Genomic DNA, 17622 nt, shown 5'->3' on the forward strand with positions numbered 1-17622 from the left:
TGCAGTCGTATCAGACAGATGACAGTGCCGTTGGGAACATTCCTTTGGGGGGGGGGGGGGGGCGGAGAAATTACCAATATAACCAAAGTAATAAGGCCACTGATGGCCACACCACACGGGCAGCCAGAGCAGCCCACAGCCCCCCCGCTGTAGTCTGGGTCCATCGCTTGCTCACGTCGGGGAGGTGAGGCTTCCAGAGAGCCGCCACAGAGGGGAATCCCACAGCAGAGCATTGTGATGGAGAAAAAGGGAGACAACATCAGGATTTACAGCTGGAGCAGGGGGCCTAGCAGTGGTAGGGCTGGGGGGTCACCTTGTCCCTTTCACCCCTGAAAGGTCACAAGTGATGCAATTCAATGGCGTAAATCAAATTGAATGACGGGAGGCTAACTTATGCATTTATAAGATCAATACCCTACGCTTCTGTTCAATACTGCCAGACATCTCTGACTCAAAGGGCCGGAAAGTCACCGATTCTTAATTCAGAGCACGCTGAAGCCCATTCTCTGCACTGGCAGAGCACGCCGAGGCCCATTCTCTGCACTGGCAGAGCACGCCGAAGCCCATTCTCTGCACTGGCAGAGCACGCCGAGACCCATTCTCTGCACTGGCAGAGCACGCCGAAGCCCATTCTCTGCACTGGCAGAGCACGCCGAGACCCATTCTCTGCACTGGCAGAGCACGCCGAAGCCCATTCTCTGCACTGGCAGAGCACGCCGAGGCCCATTCTCTGCACTGGCAGAGCACGCCGAGGCCCATTCTCTGCACTGGCAGAGCACGCCGAAGCCCATTCTCTGCACTGGCAGAGCACACCGAAGCCCATTCTCTGCACTGGCAGAGCACGCTGAAGCCCATTCTCTGCACTGGCAGGAGACCCCCCCGCTGCAGAGATCGATTGCATTTTCATGCCCTCAGATTTTTATTTTACCAAATCCACAAGAAATACCTATCTAGATGACTGCTAGGCATCAAAAATAATGCATACCAATTCAAATCTGCATCGAGCTTTTTCAGAAAAAAACAAAATCAGGAAGACAAAGAATTACCAACCCATGGACACTGAGAGCGTAACGTGCTGTTAAGCTCAGATATACAGTCCCGCGACACTCCTTATGGATAGCCAAGTTAACCTGAGCGGCTCTCGGTCACTCCCGCGACACTCCTTATGGATAGCCAAGTTAACCTGAGCGGCTCTCGGTCACTCCTCCTTTTGGCGAATCGTACTGCGATAAGCACCTGTCAGGTGGCTTGGCTTCATAACCAAACCAGCCATCCTTCCCAACACCTTGGAGACAGGTGACCTCCAACCAAACGGCCTTCTACCACTGACAGCCGTTTAAGACACGCCAATGTCTACCACAACCGAAGACGACACACAAACTCCAGCCCTCCCAACGGCCCCCAATAGTGTAACGGATCCCTACCTCATTCTGAGTGATGATGACATTTAAACCATTAACCGTTAGATAAACCCTTGCGCAGGCTAAACTGATTATGCCAGAATATCATTACTGTAAAGACAACATGGAGAGGAAGTGAATGTATCTAGATGTATTGCTACCTGCGAGCATATGAATATGCATTAAGTATCTAAATGAGGATTTGTAATACCATATCCAAAATGCTGAATTGAATTTAGGGGTTGCAGGGCATGAAGACATTGTGTGAGGTCATTTTATATTAAAATTAATATATCTATCCAAGTCCTAAAACTGCTCATGGAGTACAGGGTCACAGAGGGCCTAGAGCCCACAGCCTATCCCCGGAGGTACAGAGGACAAAGGGAGGACACCCAAGATGAGATTCAAAACTTGCTGCCATACTTTTATGGCAATGACTTCACCACGAGGCCCATTCTGACATTGCCGGTGTGTCGGCCGTCTAACAGCCCTTTCCCGTGCCTGCCGACAGTTTGGCGGGAGACATGCTGCATATCGCGCCAGCTTTAACAAGGTTCATGCATTTCCAGCGGACCCTGCACAAGGAAACACATTTGTGGGAGTTTGCCCAACCAGTCTACATGTGTTTTGTGGACTTGGAGAAGACATTCGACCGTGTCCGTCGGGGAGTCCTGTGGGGGGTGCTCCGCGAGTATGGGGTGTCGGGCTTCCTTTTAAGGGCTGTTCGGTCCCTGTATGACCGGTGCCAGAGCTTGGTCCGCATGGGCGGCAATAAGTCGGACTTGTTTCCGGTGAGGGTTGGACTCCGTCAGGGCTGCCCTTTGTCACCGATTCTGTTCATAACTTTTATGGACAGAATTTCTAGGTGCAGCCAGGGCGTTGAGGGTGTCCGGTTTGGTGACCTCAGGATTAGGTCTCTGCTTTTTGCAGATGATGTGGTTCCATTGGTCTCATCAGACCGTGACCTTCAGCTCTCACTTGGACAGTTCGCAGCTGAGTGTGAAATGGAGGAGTTTAAGAATCTCGGGGTCTTGTTCACGAGTGGGGGGACGATGGAGTGGGAGATCGACATGCGGATTGGTGCGGAGTCCGCAGTGATGCGGGCGCTGCATCGGTCTGTCATGGTGAAGAAGGAGCTGAGCCAAAAGGCAACGCTCTCGATTTACCAGTCGATCTACGTTCCTACCCTCACCTATAGTCACGAGCTGTGGGTAGTGACCGAAAGAACGAGACCGCGAGTACAAGCGGCTGAAATGAGTTTCCTCCGCAGGGTGGCTGGGCTCTCCCTTAGAGATAGGGTGAGGAGCTCGGTCATTCGGGAGAGACTCAGAGTAGAGCCGCTGCTCCTCCGCATCGAGAGGAGCCAGATGAGGTGGCTCGGGCATCTGCTTAGGATGCCTCCTGGACGCCTCCCTGGTGAGGTGTTCCGAGCATGTCCCACTGGGAGGAGGCCCCGGGGAAGACCCAGGACACGCTGGAGGGACTATGTCTCTCAGCTGGCCTGGGAACGCCTCGGGATTCCCCCAGAGGAGCTGGAGGAAGTGGCCGGGGAGAGGGAAGTCTGGATCTCCTTGCTGAGACTGCTGCCCCCGCGACCCGACCTCGGATTAAGCGGGAGATGATGGATGGATGGATGGATGGACAAATAAATAAATAAAAACCACAATGTCGATTACAGCTTTCCTCGGGCTTTCAGGCAAAAGTGGGTCCGGGGCTCTAATTGGCTGCCCGTGAAATGACTTGTGACAGATTTAGTGTAGCGAGGAACAACGCTAAGATCAAGAACGCCAATTAATGCCATGCTGAGATGGCGAGGCCTAATTAAAGTGCACCATCGCTCTCTCCGGCAGCAGATCCCCTTCAGGACGCCGGAATCAAAAACTTGCATGCCGTGAACAGCCAAGGAATGAGCCTGTAAAGGTAGCCGGTCACCAATTCTGTCCAGGGAGGGGCAGGCATGCCCGGGGGGGCCTGGGCCACAGCCTAAACCAGCTGTCGGGGCTAGCTAGCCAGGGAAGCCCATCGCTTAATACAAGGCAAGTACTTCATACTTAATACACTTAATATTAGGCAAGCTTTTAATGGTCGTAATACGTGACTGCAGACGCGATAGAATAGTTAACAAGCTACCAGGCGAACCGCGATGGCAGGCTGCAGCCGGCATTTCACATGCGCCTGACATCGCTTTGTGTGTGGGGACTGAAGCCACTGAAGGAACCACACACTGACATTTTAACTCAAAATTATCCTCCACTCAGGGCTAACAACAATGCCTTTGGCTGTTATTCTTCAGCAGGCTTTTAGTTTTACCTCCTATTAAAATACTGAAATGCACGACTGTATTTGATCCCAGAGACAGACCGTGGACTTTTGCTCACCACAGCCAAGCCATATGCAACCTTTACCAACTTACAATTTAATCTATGTGAAAGACAACAAAGGCCACAAAACTGACTGCAGCTGAAAGCCAGGCTTCTGCAGCACAAACAGAGTTTTCCTTGTAACTGTGCCCAAGGCCTTGAGATCCACAAGAACAAAGTCTCGATTCATTTAACTCTCCGACTGGGACTGTTCCCTGCGCGAGGTCCTTTCTGAGGGTCCTCATCCAATCAGGTCACAGTGACCCCTCTGAAAGCCCCCACCCCTACCCGTACTCACTCGTCCGCACTCACATGCTCACGTACAGCGTGGGCAGGTGGAGGTAAGAGCTAAGTCACAATAAATTCAAACTAAGATCCGACCTTCTTCATACAAAGAGTGAAGTCCTAGAGCTTTAATGGCAAGATTTGATGATCAAATCTTGTAAAAAAGTAAAAAAAAAAGAAAGAAATAATAACATCCCACAAGCAACTGCAGCTTCTCGCCGTGCGCAGGATGCCTACCTCTCTGCACCAGCATGGTGACCTCACTTCCTTTGGGACACTTGCTCAGCAGGTCCACCACCTGGTTGTGAGTCATGCTCTGAACGTTCCTCTTGTTCACCTCCACCAGAATGTCCCCCTCCTTCAGGCCCCGGCAGCGGGGGTAATCGACGATCTGTTTCACCCTCTGGCCGCCCCCAGTGGGGCTGTCGGCAATGGTAAATCCAAAGCCCTTTTCGCCCTTTTCCATGTGCACTGTGATGAGCTCGGGCTGCGTGGCAATGGAGGACGCAAGAGTCACGACGTCACTGGGGTAAGCGGGCGTGCCATCAGGCGCAACCTCGGCAGACGGACTGTAGGGGCGGGGCTCCTTGGCACCGTTCATGCCGCCACCCGGCTGGCTTCCACGGCTGGTGGGAGAGTCGTAGCTTTCCTGCCCATTCACAATGATGGGCTCCTTGTCCAGTATGGCTACTGATGTGACCAGGCTAGTATTGGGATCGTCAGGGTCAAACGGTAAGGGGTAGCCCCGGCAAAGTTCAAGGTCAACCATGGAGCCGATGGGGATGGACTGGAAGATCTTCACCACCTGGGAGTGCGTGTAGCCCAGGACACAGGTCTCGTTCACACTGACGATCACATCACCTGTGGGAAAACCGACACAGTTTCCATATCTGACAAATCACAATTGCAGATAAGCCAAGAAAATCTAGTCTTAGATCCAAAACAACCGACCAGTCTCCATCTTTCCATCCAGAGCAGCAGGTCCATCTAGCACCAAACTCTTGATCTGCAGGAACTCGTCTGGCTCGTCGCCGCCGACCACCGTGAAGCCAAAGCCCCGGCGACTCTTCTTCAGCTTGGTGTGGATGAAGGTCCCCTTCAGCTCGGCTGGGTTCCTTGTGAAGAAGGGTTTCCCGCCTGGAGCAGAGACCAACAGTCAGACACTGTGTCACAGTGATGACATCAGGGAAGTCAGACCAAGACTGAATACCGCCAGTATGACAGAGAAGCTAATGTCGCGGTTGCCTGTGTGGATGTGATTCAGACAGGCTGTGGATATCGGCACCAAGACGCCACACAACGGAGATGCACAAGGGGCATCAGCGATCACAAGAGTGGGGTCCATCATCACAACAGGACAGGACAATACATACATCAAAATTAGGCAAACTGGCTGTGGTCCAAACTGGGTCACTTGTTCCTGTGGCACTGCCCTCTCCTTAATGACCTGGCTGGCATCACTGGCAAAGCCGAGGCTGGCAGGTGCAGATGCTTGTGACTAGCAGAGCATCCCAGTATGAAGCCTGGCTCCCTGGTCTAGATCTCAACCTTGGTTTCAAGATGTCGGCTTCATGCTTTAGACTGACTGGATGCTTGTCACAGTGCCAGTCAGACAGCAAAGATGATGGCAGTAGTGTTCAGATGGAGGGACACTTACGTTTGGCCCCCAGCGGAGGTGGAAGGGGGGGTGCCGCCTGTGGATCCCGGTATGTCTCCTGGTGGCTGTTGGGGAAGCTGGCCAGAGGTGGCCCAGCTGAAGAACGCTCTTCTATCCACTCTGCAGGAACAGAGGAGCATGGTGGATTGTTATCAGCTTACAGAATTAGCACGCCATTCTAGACGGCCATAGCTCACCCTCCCCAACAGGGGTGAATCAATTAGCCCCAAATTCTCATTTTTAAATGGGAAATGACACCGACAGGTTATACCCTACCCAGTCATACCAGCTAATTTTATTAACAAATGAACCAATTCAACATCCAATTGCAGCACAACCTGGTCTCAAAGCATTCACAGCATTTTCTGACATGAAGAATTAGGTTAACAAAGGGAGAAATCTGGAACTGAAGTGGAAAATTGAATACAGTCGTAAGTATTTATGCAGCATCCTGGAATAGTTTAAACACATCGCACTGAAACACATTTCAGAATGTAGCTAAATCCCACTTGTGTAACCTTGTAAAGGTTTTTGTGGTGTTAATTAAGGTCCTCTGAAGCTAGACAACACCAAGACAAACAGAGAAACACTTTGATGAAAAAAATGACCCTGCATTTTGGACATAAGGACAGAGAAAGGTAACCAGCAGCACGAAAAGCAAGAGGCTGGCGCGCGAACCTCGGATGAGCCGCTCACCTTCCACTGGCTGCTGACCAAGCTGCTTTTTCCTCTTGGCTTCCAGGATGGGGTTCTCATACTGCGTCTTCCTGTTTATGTGGCTGGGGGTGGGGTGGAGGGGGAGAGGGAAATCGAGCGGGATCGTGAAAAGTCGGCACCTGCGGCTTCGCAGTGCGTCCAACGAGCACTGCGTTTGGGTAAGACAGGCAGGTGCACACTGTCGCTTCGCAGTGCGTCCAACGAGCGCTGCGTTTGGGTAAGACAGGCAGGTGCACACTGCCGATTCGCAGTGCGTCCAACGAGCGCTGCGTTTGGGTAAGACAGGTAGGTGCACACTGCCGCTTCGCAGTGCGTCCAACGAGCGCTGCGTTTGGGTAAGACAGGCAGGTGCACACTGTCGCTTCGCAGTGCGTCCAACGAGCGCTGCGTTTGGGTAAGACAGGCAGGTGCACACTGCCGATTCGCAGTGCATCCAACGAGCGCTGCGTTTGAGTAAGACGGGCAGGTGCTGAGCAAACATTCATCTTTTATTTGAACTGCATCAGAAACACCACAGACTTCAATGGTCATTTGAAAAACATGCTAAGGTTAAGAGGAGAACATTGAAACCAAGTCAAAATTAAGGTTGGCTTACTCGACGTAATACACTCCATATACAGGGTCTTCTATCTTCTCCCAACCAGCTGGAAGCTCTGAAACAGAGAGAAGATGTGAGACGGTCATTACGAGCATCCTGTGAAAGCAGTTCGCCTGATGCTTCTTGCAGCTCCGAGGCTCCAGAGAAGTATGTCAGATCAGCCGTGCGGCTGCTGTAGGTTCCCACAGCCATAGTCGCACCCCAAGGCCCCCCCGAGGAAGGTACAGAGGAATTACACAAACTAAGCTACAGCTGATTGTCAGTCAAAAGCCACACTTTGCAGAGTCTCCTTGTCATACAAGACAATGACACAATATTACTGTATATGACTTGTGTCCTGCCCAAATGGCCAACCGTACTCTGTGCTCCACTAACAAGACACATGGGCACAGTGTTCAGGGCACAGTGTTCATGGGAACCCCAACAACAGACACAGCACAGGACCACATCCATTCATGGGATGTTCTCAAATTCCAATCACACAATTGAATTTCATATTCTCCCTCTCTGCTTTCTGGGTCAGTCCAAGTCAATTCCATGTTGTCACAGGTCAGTCAGGTCAAGTCCCTGCACACCAACATACTCAACCTGCAAAAGAGCACCTGTACTAGAGGAGTGTGATGACATCACAACACCTCTGCTAAATATGCATATGGGGTGGGGGCAGTGCCTCATGCACCTGAAGCAGTGCCTCATGCACCTGAAGCAGTGCCTCATGAACTTGAAGCAGTGCCTCATGCACCTGAAGCAGTGCTTCGACCCTGCAGGGTCATTCATCTCTGCCCTTGTTCATATGCGTAATGGGGTGTATGTAGCCACACTTATATCTTAGCCAATCAGAATGGCAGAGGTAAGGAGTTCAGATGGGAAAATCATGGCTCACTCAAGAAGCGAAAAGGTCAACCACCGCTAGGCCCCTAGCGAGCTCACATACCGTGGCCACAGGCTACATGTGCATTACAGAAGCAGCTAAACTGTTAGCGGTTTGTTCAGCTAACCCTTAGCTTGTAACAACCCTGAAGAGCTACCTCAATGAGTGTGTGCCTGGCAGGGAGGGACTTTCTACCATGTTATCCCTGCAGAAATGCCAACAATAGCACCGTAGCAGCACCACTTCTGAGGCCCACCAGAGGTAAGCTCTCCCATTCAAAGTAACCCAGAGGGGGAAATCCGCAAAAAGCTGCTAATTAGCTTGGCTGGAGACAAACATTCCATTCAAAATTCCCTGACAGAAAACATGCCGTCAATAATTACTGACACCTGGGCGGCCTTCCAGGTGCCCACAGCAGAGCAAAACCAAGTACTATTTGGACGGTACCGATAGCATATTTCAAAACTGACGATTAGCGCTGGGAAACTGCAGTGCGGTATTGGAACAAAGTGCCAGGAACGCCTTCCCAAATCAGACTGGCAGCCGTAAGCCCTGCGATCACCCGTCGGGACCAGCTAACCAACCCGGGCATATTAAACAGACTTCAGTTTGACCCGGTAACCAGTGATGGGTGGGACGCAGTGCCCAGTTCCAGAATAAATATGACATTAATGGGGTTGGGAGAGTGAGACAGATGAAAGTAACTGGTTCCATCAGCTATTATTAGGACGAACACAAACCACATGGACAACATGGACCAGGAGCAAACTCCGGGGGGGGGGGGGGGGGGGCAGAACACGGCCAGTGAAGAGGAATACTCATGTGTTCTACAGCTAGGCAGGGGAAGGTGCCTACCTAGCTCATTGTCCAGCTCTTCAGTATGTACGCCTTCTTCTCCAAGTAAAAGAAGGCGATTGAGCGGGGAAGGTGACAGGGAGAAAAAGAATGAGAGAGATGGAGAGAGGTACAGGGGGAACGGAAGAGCAAGGAGCCCAGAAGGGCTTTTAGCATCAAAATACAAGAGATCAATGTATTTAAAAGCATGTGTCAACAAAAGACGAAGATCTAATGGCTACAACCACATTCAGGAAGCAATACCCAATTTGGTCAGAAGGTGGCACTAATCCAAACCACTTGGATGGAACAAGGACAATAAAATCATTTTAATAAGAGGACTGCTGTACACTCAGTCTCACTCACAGCTTTGGTCATGCAGCAAAATGGCGGATTAGGGTGTGGACTGAGTCAAGCTCTAATGTGTTTTGAAGCCATTGATAATGAAAATATGAAAACATCTGTTCACCTGCTTCCAATAACCATACTTAATGCAAAAAACTGCGATTTATTACTATGTAGTACAATTCATATTTATAACCACAAATTTAGACTATGCAAGTAGTGGATGAGGTTTCAAATTCAAGATTTGTTATTTTTCTGCTGTTTCTAAAGTGATGCTAAAGAACTAAGAAATGGTCGGCATTTTCAGTCCTTAACACAGTGACAGCAGCCTGCACTGGAAGACGTGCGGCGAAACGGCCTGCACTGCGCGCCGTAACCAGCTCGGGGCGGCAGAGAGCCCCACAAACAGGATCCGTTCCCCCGTTTACGAGGGAGGAGGGACAGGGTGGTCTGGAGCACAAGTGTGAGTAAGCCTGGAATACGTGTGTGTGAGACAGGGAGGGGGGGAGGGGGCACTGGGGGCGGGGGGATTCTAATCAACTGTGTTTCCAGGGAGGGGGGATTCTTATGTGTGGATGAAGACGTTATTTTATGACAATGTGCATAATCCTGTCAAGTCCTTGATGGTGTCAAGGCCTCCTGCTTACAGGCAAGTGACAAAATCTAATCCTAACAGGTCAATCTCGCCACCTATGGCTGAACAGACGGCAGCGAGAATCCAGGGCGCTGTGAAAGTGGAAAGACGCGCCGCCTGGCGCAACATGTCCTACCATCGTCTTCGCATTCTTCCAGAGGCTTCTGTGGTTTCTCCAGACACCGGGGGTCTATCCAGGATGTTGTCTTTGTGTTGTGGCTAAAAACAGCAGAGAGGCAACTCAGACACTCATTGTTCTTGCGGACTGTGAAGCACAGGCTGGAAAAATCCTCTGGGAGATTATCGCGAGCCCAGAGGAAGCACAGGGTAAAGGAATAACATGAAGGCGTGTCGGAAAGTGTGCTGACAAACTGGACAGGTGGGAAAGAAAAAGAGGCAAAGATCAAACACGTCTTTCGGGGACATCGGAGGGGCGACACAGCAAAAGGAATTTGCATCCAGTCTGTAGAAACACCATTTTAATGCTGTACTGTCAGCATTTGTAATCATTAATGATCATTTTCGTGTTTAGTTTGCGTCTCACACTCGTGGCACGTACACGAGACCGAGAAGGAGGGCTGTATGCTGTGTCTGCACTGGCACGTCGATCACATCCAGGGCGCACCGTGTGCTGTGAGGATAAAACGGCCATGCCAACCTGACGGCGGGTCTGAACCACTGAGGACCCAGAAAGTTCTGAACTTGCTTCCACTGCATACTCACATTTACATTCAATTATCTGACACTGACAACAACTTGTTCCGACCCACATTTTTCAGGAAATGGTTATAGAATGAGCATATACAATTCAAATTAATAGGTTAATCTCCCAGAGCGTCCTGAGGGGAGGTGCCCAGGACATGGCGGATTGGGGGGCAGTGTGTACGTACTCTATGAAGTAGACCTCTCCGTTCTCTGTGTAGGCGGCAGCGTGTACGTACTCTATGAAGTAGACCTCTCCGTTCTCTGTGTAGGCCATCTCCCAGTTGTCTGGCAGGGGCCCTAAGAGGTCCTCTTCAGGGAGCCGCAGTTGGCCGTGTGTCTGCCGGGAACCGTCCGTGGCTAGCAGCGGGGCGGTGACACCGTAGGAGGGGGCTCTCTCGCGGGACGGGGGCAGGCGCACGCTGGGCTGCTCGTCCGGTTCACTGGAGTCTCCTGGGAGCGACAAGGGATGAAATGGAGAGCGACCCCCAGCGCAGCGGAAATCCCTCTGGCATGTGGGTGTCCTGGCCCTGCCCCCTTCCTCAGGAATGGTCACTTAGGTGTCCCTCCCTCGGGGCATTCCAGCCTTCCTGCCCCCCCCCCCCTCCCCCGAGCCCATAACATGCATTCAACACCTTTGACTCACACCTGGTCGTCTCACATAGAGACAAAGCTGAGGGTCGTGGGGGAGACCAATTCACAACTTCCACATCAAACAAGGACCCTCTAAGTGATCAGTAATCTGAGATCCCTCCTACTATGGCTGCTTCGATATTGTGAAATCGAACAAAATTTAACAAACAATTAAAAGAAATCTAGACGTGCGGACAGTTCACATTCAAAATAAGCAAAGACAGTGATATTCATTCAGAGGACAATACACGTTTATGAAAAGACAATAAAAATCAGCTGCCATTCATGCTGATATTTAGACCTCACAGGAAGAACGCAATCATTGGATGTGAAATATGAGTACGTCATTCAGCAGACATAAATCCCACATGAAAGAAATGCTAAATTTAATGCCCTAAATTTAATTTGTCCTTAAATTTCAGATGTATACTTGACACTGCATAAAAACAACACCCCCCTCATTTTGACTCAGTGTGACATACACAGAAGCCCCCCTCATGGATGAACTCATCTGGTAGGAGGCCACAGTGCTGCTTTGGCTGTGAACAGCGGACAGTGTCATATCTCACATTGGTCACCAGGTGGGGGTGTTTTCATTGTTTCCACACTCTCTCTCTCTCTCTCTACTGTGACGCCGTTACCTGTGAAGCTACTGCTCATGTCAGGGAGCTCGTCAGCATCCTCTTCATTTTCTGGAGACACTATTCCAGCATTTTGCATGTCATTATAGGACTTAGAGCGCCGGGAGGTGGAGAGCGGGGAGCTGGGAAGGCTGTCTTGCAAAGCATCACTGGTAATCACTCTGCCACTGGGGGGCTGGCTTGGCGGCTTGGGAGTTCCATAATAGTTACCTAGGCAACAAGGGGAGATGGGCTTAGTCGAAACGAGAGGTACTGGAAAGCGATGTTTCATAATCAACGCATCTTTGTGCTCAGAAGAGAGATGAAAAGGCGGGGGAGGGGGGGGCAGTATTAAGGAATACTTTTTAGCATATTAGTTAATCAGCGTAATCAGCTTTGCTAAAGGAATGTGTTTTCTCTGAGGACAAGAAAAGAAAGGATCCATTGTATAGGGGCAGGAGATGGAGGAGAGAGCAGCCACAGAGAAAGGCAAACAGAGCAGCTCACAGCAGAATAGATTAGCTTTGCCCTGCTAATGACGTTTTTCTCTCCATTAGCATGTAAAACCGAAAATGTGCAGGACTCAGATCTTCAGGAGGATACGGGGACTGCTGAGAACGAGTCATCAGCACCAGCCTGCCACTCGTAGACTTTACAAGGGATCGGTCATCCTACCGTCTGCTTGCATACATTCGCATGGCTCTTTGAAAGGGGAATTTCCTGCATGAGTGCATTAACAGTGGCGCTCCGCTGATAACTGGTATGCATTTCCATTGAAGTCAGAGTTTAAGTCTGAAATCCTCAGCACAAGCAAGTACTTTGATACATGACTGCCTGTTAACGTCCCGTTATCGGCTGAAATGAGATGCGGGGAACCCTGGAAACGACGCGGCGACAGAGTGGACAAAAGGGGGTGCCAGTCTGTGACATCTGAGACTCAGCCTAGAGCTCCACACAGAGTGTATTTACCTAGGCCCAGCAGTGAGAGGGAAGCGGGGAGAATGTACAGCTTTGTTCAAAGAAAACACTCCCCATTCAGCAGAGTGACCATGGCGCTTCACGCACACCTGTTTACATTTGTATTTTCACAAGAATACCTGCTGAATCTCATCTTAAGGCAAAATGCTCCCTAAACCTATTCCAACACGACCAAACAACAGCAAACCAAAAAAATTAAAAATTAAATTAAATTACGGCAGCTTTTCTGAAAGCATCTGAAGTTTTTATATTACCGGTATATATGTGTTGTGGTTGGTATGGGAGTCCATTTCCTCAATATCTGTCCTCAGAAATAGAATAGAATTCGCATGCAGAGCCATGCACACAGACCTCGCATGCACACAGAACCCGCGTGCACAAAGAACCCGCGTGCACAAAGAACCCGCGTGCACACAGACCTCACATGCACACAGAACCCAGGTGCACACAGAACCCACATGCATAGAGACCATTACATTTGGTGTGCATTCAGAACTGGAAATTGCTTGCAGTGAGGTAGATGAAAAAAATGTGCATATTTGTGTGGTGCAGAGACCATGGCTTGATTTCTCAGCGATGGAGTAACTTATCTGAAGACAGATACTCTTGGGTGTTGCAACCCATCAATATATACCAAGCCCAGGTCTTGCTCAAAATACTGATGCTTGTATTTACAGGTATGTATCTGTAGGTACAGGTATGTATGCTGGGCAGCGGGCTGAATTAACCAATATAAAAAATAAACATTTTCAAAAACAATAAAGAAGTTAGAAGATGCTGTGTAGCTCCTGCTCTGATGCTGCTGACACTGTACTTGCAGCCGGCCGTTCACTGGGAGCTCAGCCTAGCTGACTCCTTGACAGTCGTTATCTGTAATGTGTTACTTGCCCCATTTGTAGGTCGCTTTGGACAAAAGCATCTGCTAAATATGTAAAGTAATGTAATGTAAATTTAAAGAAACGCTCTCTGACCGAAGGTCAAAGTGTCCCTCTGCTGGAAGCCGGCTGGGAATTACGATGGACCAGCTCTCACTCCCAAACAAAGAGAATCAAGGAAATGGGGCTCAGTGGAGATGAGAAACTCAGAACTCCCCTGTTTGTTTAATGTCCACGAAGCAGAATTTCTTTCCCAGATTACCTTCATATGTCCCAATCTCCAGAAGAGTTCCACTCTTTTCAAGTTTCAGGAAGTCCTGCACAGACAAGAAGTTGTAATCCACACCAGGGACCTCTCCGTTCCGCGGGGGGCGGGTTGTACCTGAAGGGCAAATCAGAAGGGAACAAATCAGTCCACTGTGGCAAGGAAAATAAAAGCGGACGCATCCGGCTTGCATCTGCATTTTAATTGGACAGCCCTAATTTTGAAAAGGAACCATTTTTGTTCCCAGACTGAAAAAAAGCCATAAACAGTAGTAACTGAAATCCAAAGGCATTATTAGATGGATTGGTGTCTGTAAACCAAGGTGTCATCCTACCCAGAAATTCCTGGGAAAGGCTGCAGGTGGATGGATGAGATGTCTTGGAAAATGGATGCATAGATATATATTCATTAATTCATTAATTTAACCCAGACAGTATAGGAATCTTCATGTCAGGTACAACATCAGCCAAACATAATCGTAAAAAGTTACGCTTGTAACTTTCTAAACCATGAGCCAGCAAAGCCGTGAGGTTATGAACCTGTGGGCAATAAGTCTGTCTGAAGCTACCGGCTTCCCACCAAAAGTACTTTATAATTTAGTGGAGACGGTTCGAGTTTGCTGAATCACTCAGGGCTCCTCTGAGGAACGACACACTCCAGAGACGGAGGAAAGAGGTTCTTCAGAACTGTGCCGTAAAACACACCAGAAGAGAAAACTTCACATGAACGTTCCAGAAGGCCGCTGAATGTAAATAAGCATTGCGGAAGACAGCAGCTGTGGCTGAAGTGAAGCTGAGCTGCTTTCAGACCAGGACATGCTAAGGTGGACGGTATTCAGGCATCAGACTGTCCACATTTTGTTGTTTCCCAGCTCCTTAGCAACAGTGCGGACTGTCTGCCAGGCAACTTGGAGGGAGCAAAAACCTGGACCCTCCGTGGGTCCCGAGACTGGGTTGGGAAACACTGCTTTAAAATCTTAGTCCTGGCAAGTTCGAAAACAAAACTCCATGTTGCATACAATGTTGTATATGTACAGAAAAGCAGTTGTATATGTACAGAATAATTAGACTGACTTTTCTGATACTGACTGTATGAACGAGGAGCAGCACCTCCAGCCGCCGACATGCAAAAACCAGCAGCGGCTCCCAGCATCTGCCAGCTCATGGCCCAAGTTTGACTCAGTCTGCCCTCTCTTATGGGAGAGGACATTCATCAGGTACAGAGCCCAGATCAGCCCTAATCCACCTACCAACTGACTCTCTAAAAGGGTCTCAAAGGGGGACTGGAACCCATTCCAGGCAGCGCAGGCCACAAGGCAGGGGACACACGGGGCAGGGGACACACGGGGCAGGGGACACACGGGGCAGGGGACACACGAGGCAGGGGACACACGGGGCAGGGGACACACGGGGCAGGGGACACACAAGGCAGGGGACACACGGGGCAGGGGACACACGGGGCAGGGGACACACGGGGCAGGGGACACACAAGGCAGGGGACACACGGGGCAGGGGACACACGGGGCAGGGGACACACGAGGCAGGGGACACACGGGGCAGGGGACACACGGGGCAGGGGACACACAAGGCAGGGGACACACGGGGCAGGGGACACACGGGGCAGGGGACACACAAGGCAGGGGACACACAAGGCAGGGGACAAACCACAGTAACCCGCTGTGGTTAGGACACAAACCCTTCAGTGCGGAGGTGTGAGGTGCCAGGGCTCCCCGCTGTGGTTAGAGACAGAGGCCCCATGGAACCCCAACAGCAAAGACAGAATAACCAGGGCAATCTCACCGTGGTCATGTGATGTCCAGGCCAGTACAAAGGTCATTCATCTCCTTGCCCGTTGTGACAAATTATTTTTATTTGCAGCCAGTTTCACAAAGTTTTGTGAAGTTTTAGCCGTTCTCTCTGGGGAAGCACACTTATTTTCACACTTTTACATAATGCTATGACATAAATCTGCACAAGTCTTAAAAATTAACATTAAAAACCCAAGTTTAATGCAAGCTCTTCCCAGACTTCCACTGTAAATCATATCAGATATATGATAAAAAAGATGAAGCTAGAAATAGCTGAAACAAGATGCAATACTCTTCATATCATGCTCCAGTGACAAAGACAATCAATCACTGATGAAACAAAATTTCAGACACTCTACAGGATGAGACCTCCTCCGTATGTCATATTGCCAAAGAGAAAGCACATTATTATGGTTTTTGTGTAAAGTTTCACACAGGAAAGCGTGTGATATCAAAAAATGTATACACCACCCTGTAGAACCCAAGGCAAATGAAATAAAACTTTCATACAATATTTTAGCATTAAAAAGTTTGCAAATGTAAGCTAACAGATAACCTCAGTTATACAATGATCCCCCGCTATATCGCGGATTCCCCCCCGACGCATCACAGTTCTCTGCATATTGCGAACCTTGCTTGTGATCCGATTGTTGTGCGCAAACTTTTTGTGAATTATGTCACTCATATCCGTAGCCCGACATCATATGTGTTTACAAAGTGTGTTTTAATAAGTTTACATGTGTTTAAAGCGTGTGGGAGGGGTATTTTAAGGCTTAAACTATATAAAAAAAAAATGTTAATTTATATGGTCTTTCTAAATCGTGGATTTTAACGCTGATGAGTCTGGAACGTAAGTTCCACGATAGACGGGAGATCACCGTACATCTCATTAGAGGAGAAAAACTCTCCCTGTAGCATCGAATCAGTGTGTGGCAGCACTACACCCCAATAGATGATTATGAGTGGTGGGACACAGCGATCACATAGACAGCCTGGTACACAACGTACACCGGCCCATAGAACAGACCTTCTAGGCTGAATAATCCCTCTACCGCAGAATGATCCATCACAGATGGTCCTGCTGTTTATTATCCATTTCTCTGTCCTTCTGAAACAATGGTAATATTATAAAAGATACTGCACATTTAAAACAATAGTCTGGTCATTATCTGAACACGCCATTGGGTAGCTGGAAGACCCAGATCCTGAAGATCCAGAAGATGGAACATTCTGGAGAAACACAGCGTATACTGGCATACAGTCACCATAGAGTCTAGGGGTCACCATCCACTAGATGGCACCTAAAAATGATACTGACGATTATGGCTTTGACCCTGTGAAGTTGCCTGCCGATCCTAAACAGCGGACGCACACCATCCTGTCATTCTGCCTGGTGAGGACGCCTCCCTCAGGATCGACCAGCAGCAGCATGCAGAACTCAGGAAGCTTCTCAGTGTGCCCAGTTTGACTGGCACCAGACGCCCATGAAAGAATGTGACCCAGCACCATAGAAACTGCCCGCTCTTCTTTACATCCCAGAAACATCCACCAGAAAACCATCCAAATATTTTTTCATGCAAACCCCAAAATATCATAAACTGTATATTTTTCATGAAACGTTTCTGAGGGCAGAAATTAAAACAGGACTCTTGAAGGGTTATACCAAATGATCCTCAAATAACTCTCTTTAAACCTTCTTTTAACACAACAAGCACAGAAGCCTTTCCCAAGTTTCAAAAGATAATCTTGTACACATAAAAAAGCAAAATAAAATAACTGATTTCATGCATATAAGTAAAAGTCATTTGTAAACAACAGCTCATCCAGCTACTTTGTTTGGACCTCCAACAGCAGAAGGCTGACCCAAGTCTAGAAAAATGAAAAAACAAAAATACAATTTGCCAAGAAAATATTGCCTTTGTTGCACACAAAAACTGTTTTGTTGTCAGGGGCAACACGATCCCGTAAGGAAAGACACGGGTTCGACACGGGTTCTTTCACAAACAATGGCTGGGCCAGGACTAAACAGGATGCCAGAGTT

At 49.2% G+C, this 17622-nt stretch overlaps 1 protein-coding gene across 7 annotated transcripts in view; it reads right to left on the minus strand.

Moving 5' to 3' along the window:
• magi1b (membrane associated guanylate kinase, WW and PDZ domain containing 1b) overlaps positions 1-17622 on the minus strand; it is a 119442-nt gene that overhangs the window by 20269 nt on the left and 81551 nt on the right. For 6 of the 7 annotated variants that reach the window (XM_072714974.1, XM_072714972.1, XM_023793963.2 and 3 more), the window contains 10 exons: positions 13772-13891; positions 11678-11887; positions 10643-10856; positions 9838-9920; positions 8744-8779; positions 7015-7072; positions 6399-6481; positions 5703-5822; positions 4997-5182; positions 4283-4906 (listed from right to left, as the gene is read on the minus strand). In XM_072714974.1, coding sequence (XP_072571075.1) covers positions 4283-4906; positions 4997-5182; positions 5703-5822; positions 6399-6481; positions 7015-7072; positions 8744-8779; positions 9838-9920; positions 10643-10856; positions 11678-11887; positions 13772-13891 — 1734 coding nt within the window. The remainder of the gene's footprint in view (positions 1-4282; positions 4907-4996; positions 5183-5702; positions 5823-6398; positions 6482-7014; positions 7073-8743; positions 8780-9837; positions 9921-10642; positions 10857-11677; positions 11888-13771; positions 13892-17622) is intronic. The other variant, XM_023793965.2, reaches the window with a different exon arrangement.

The sequence above is a fragment of the Paramormyrops kingsleyae genome, chromosome 8 (assembly GCF_048594095.1).
Source record: "Paramormyrops kingsleyae isolate MSU_618 chromosome 8, PKINGS_0.4, whole genome shotgun sequence".
NCBI classification, from domain to species: domain Eukaryota; kingdom Metazoa; phylum Chordata; class Actinopteri; order Osteoglossiformes; family Mormyridae; genus Paramormyrops; species Paramormyrops kingsleyae.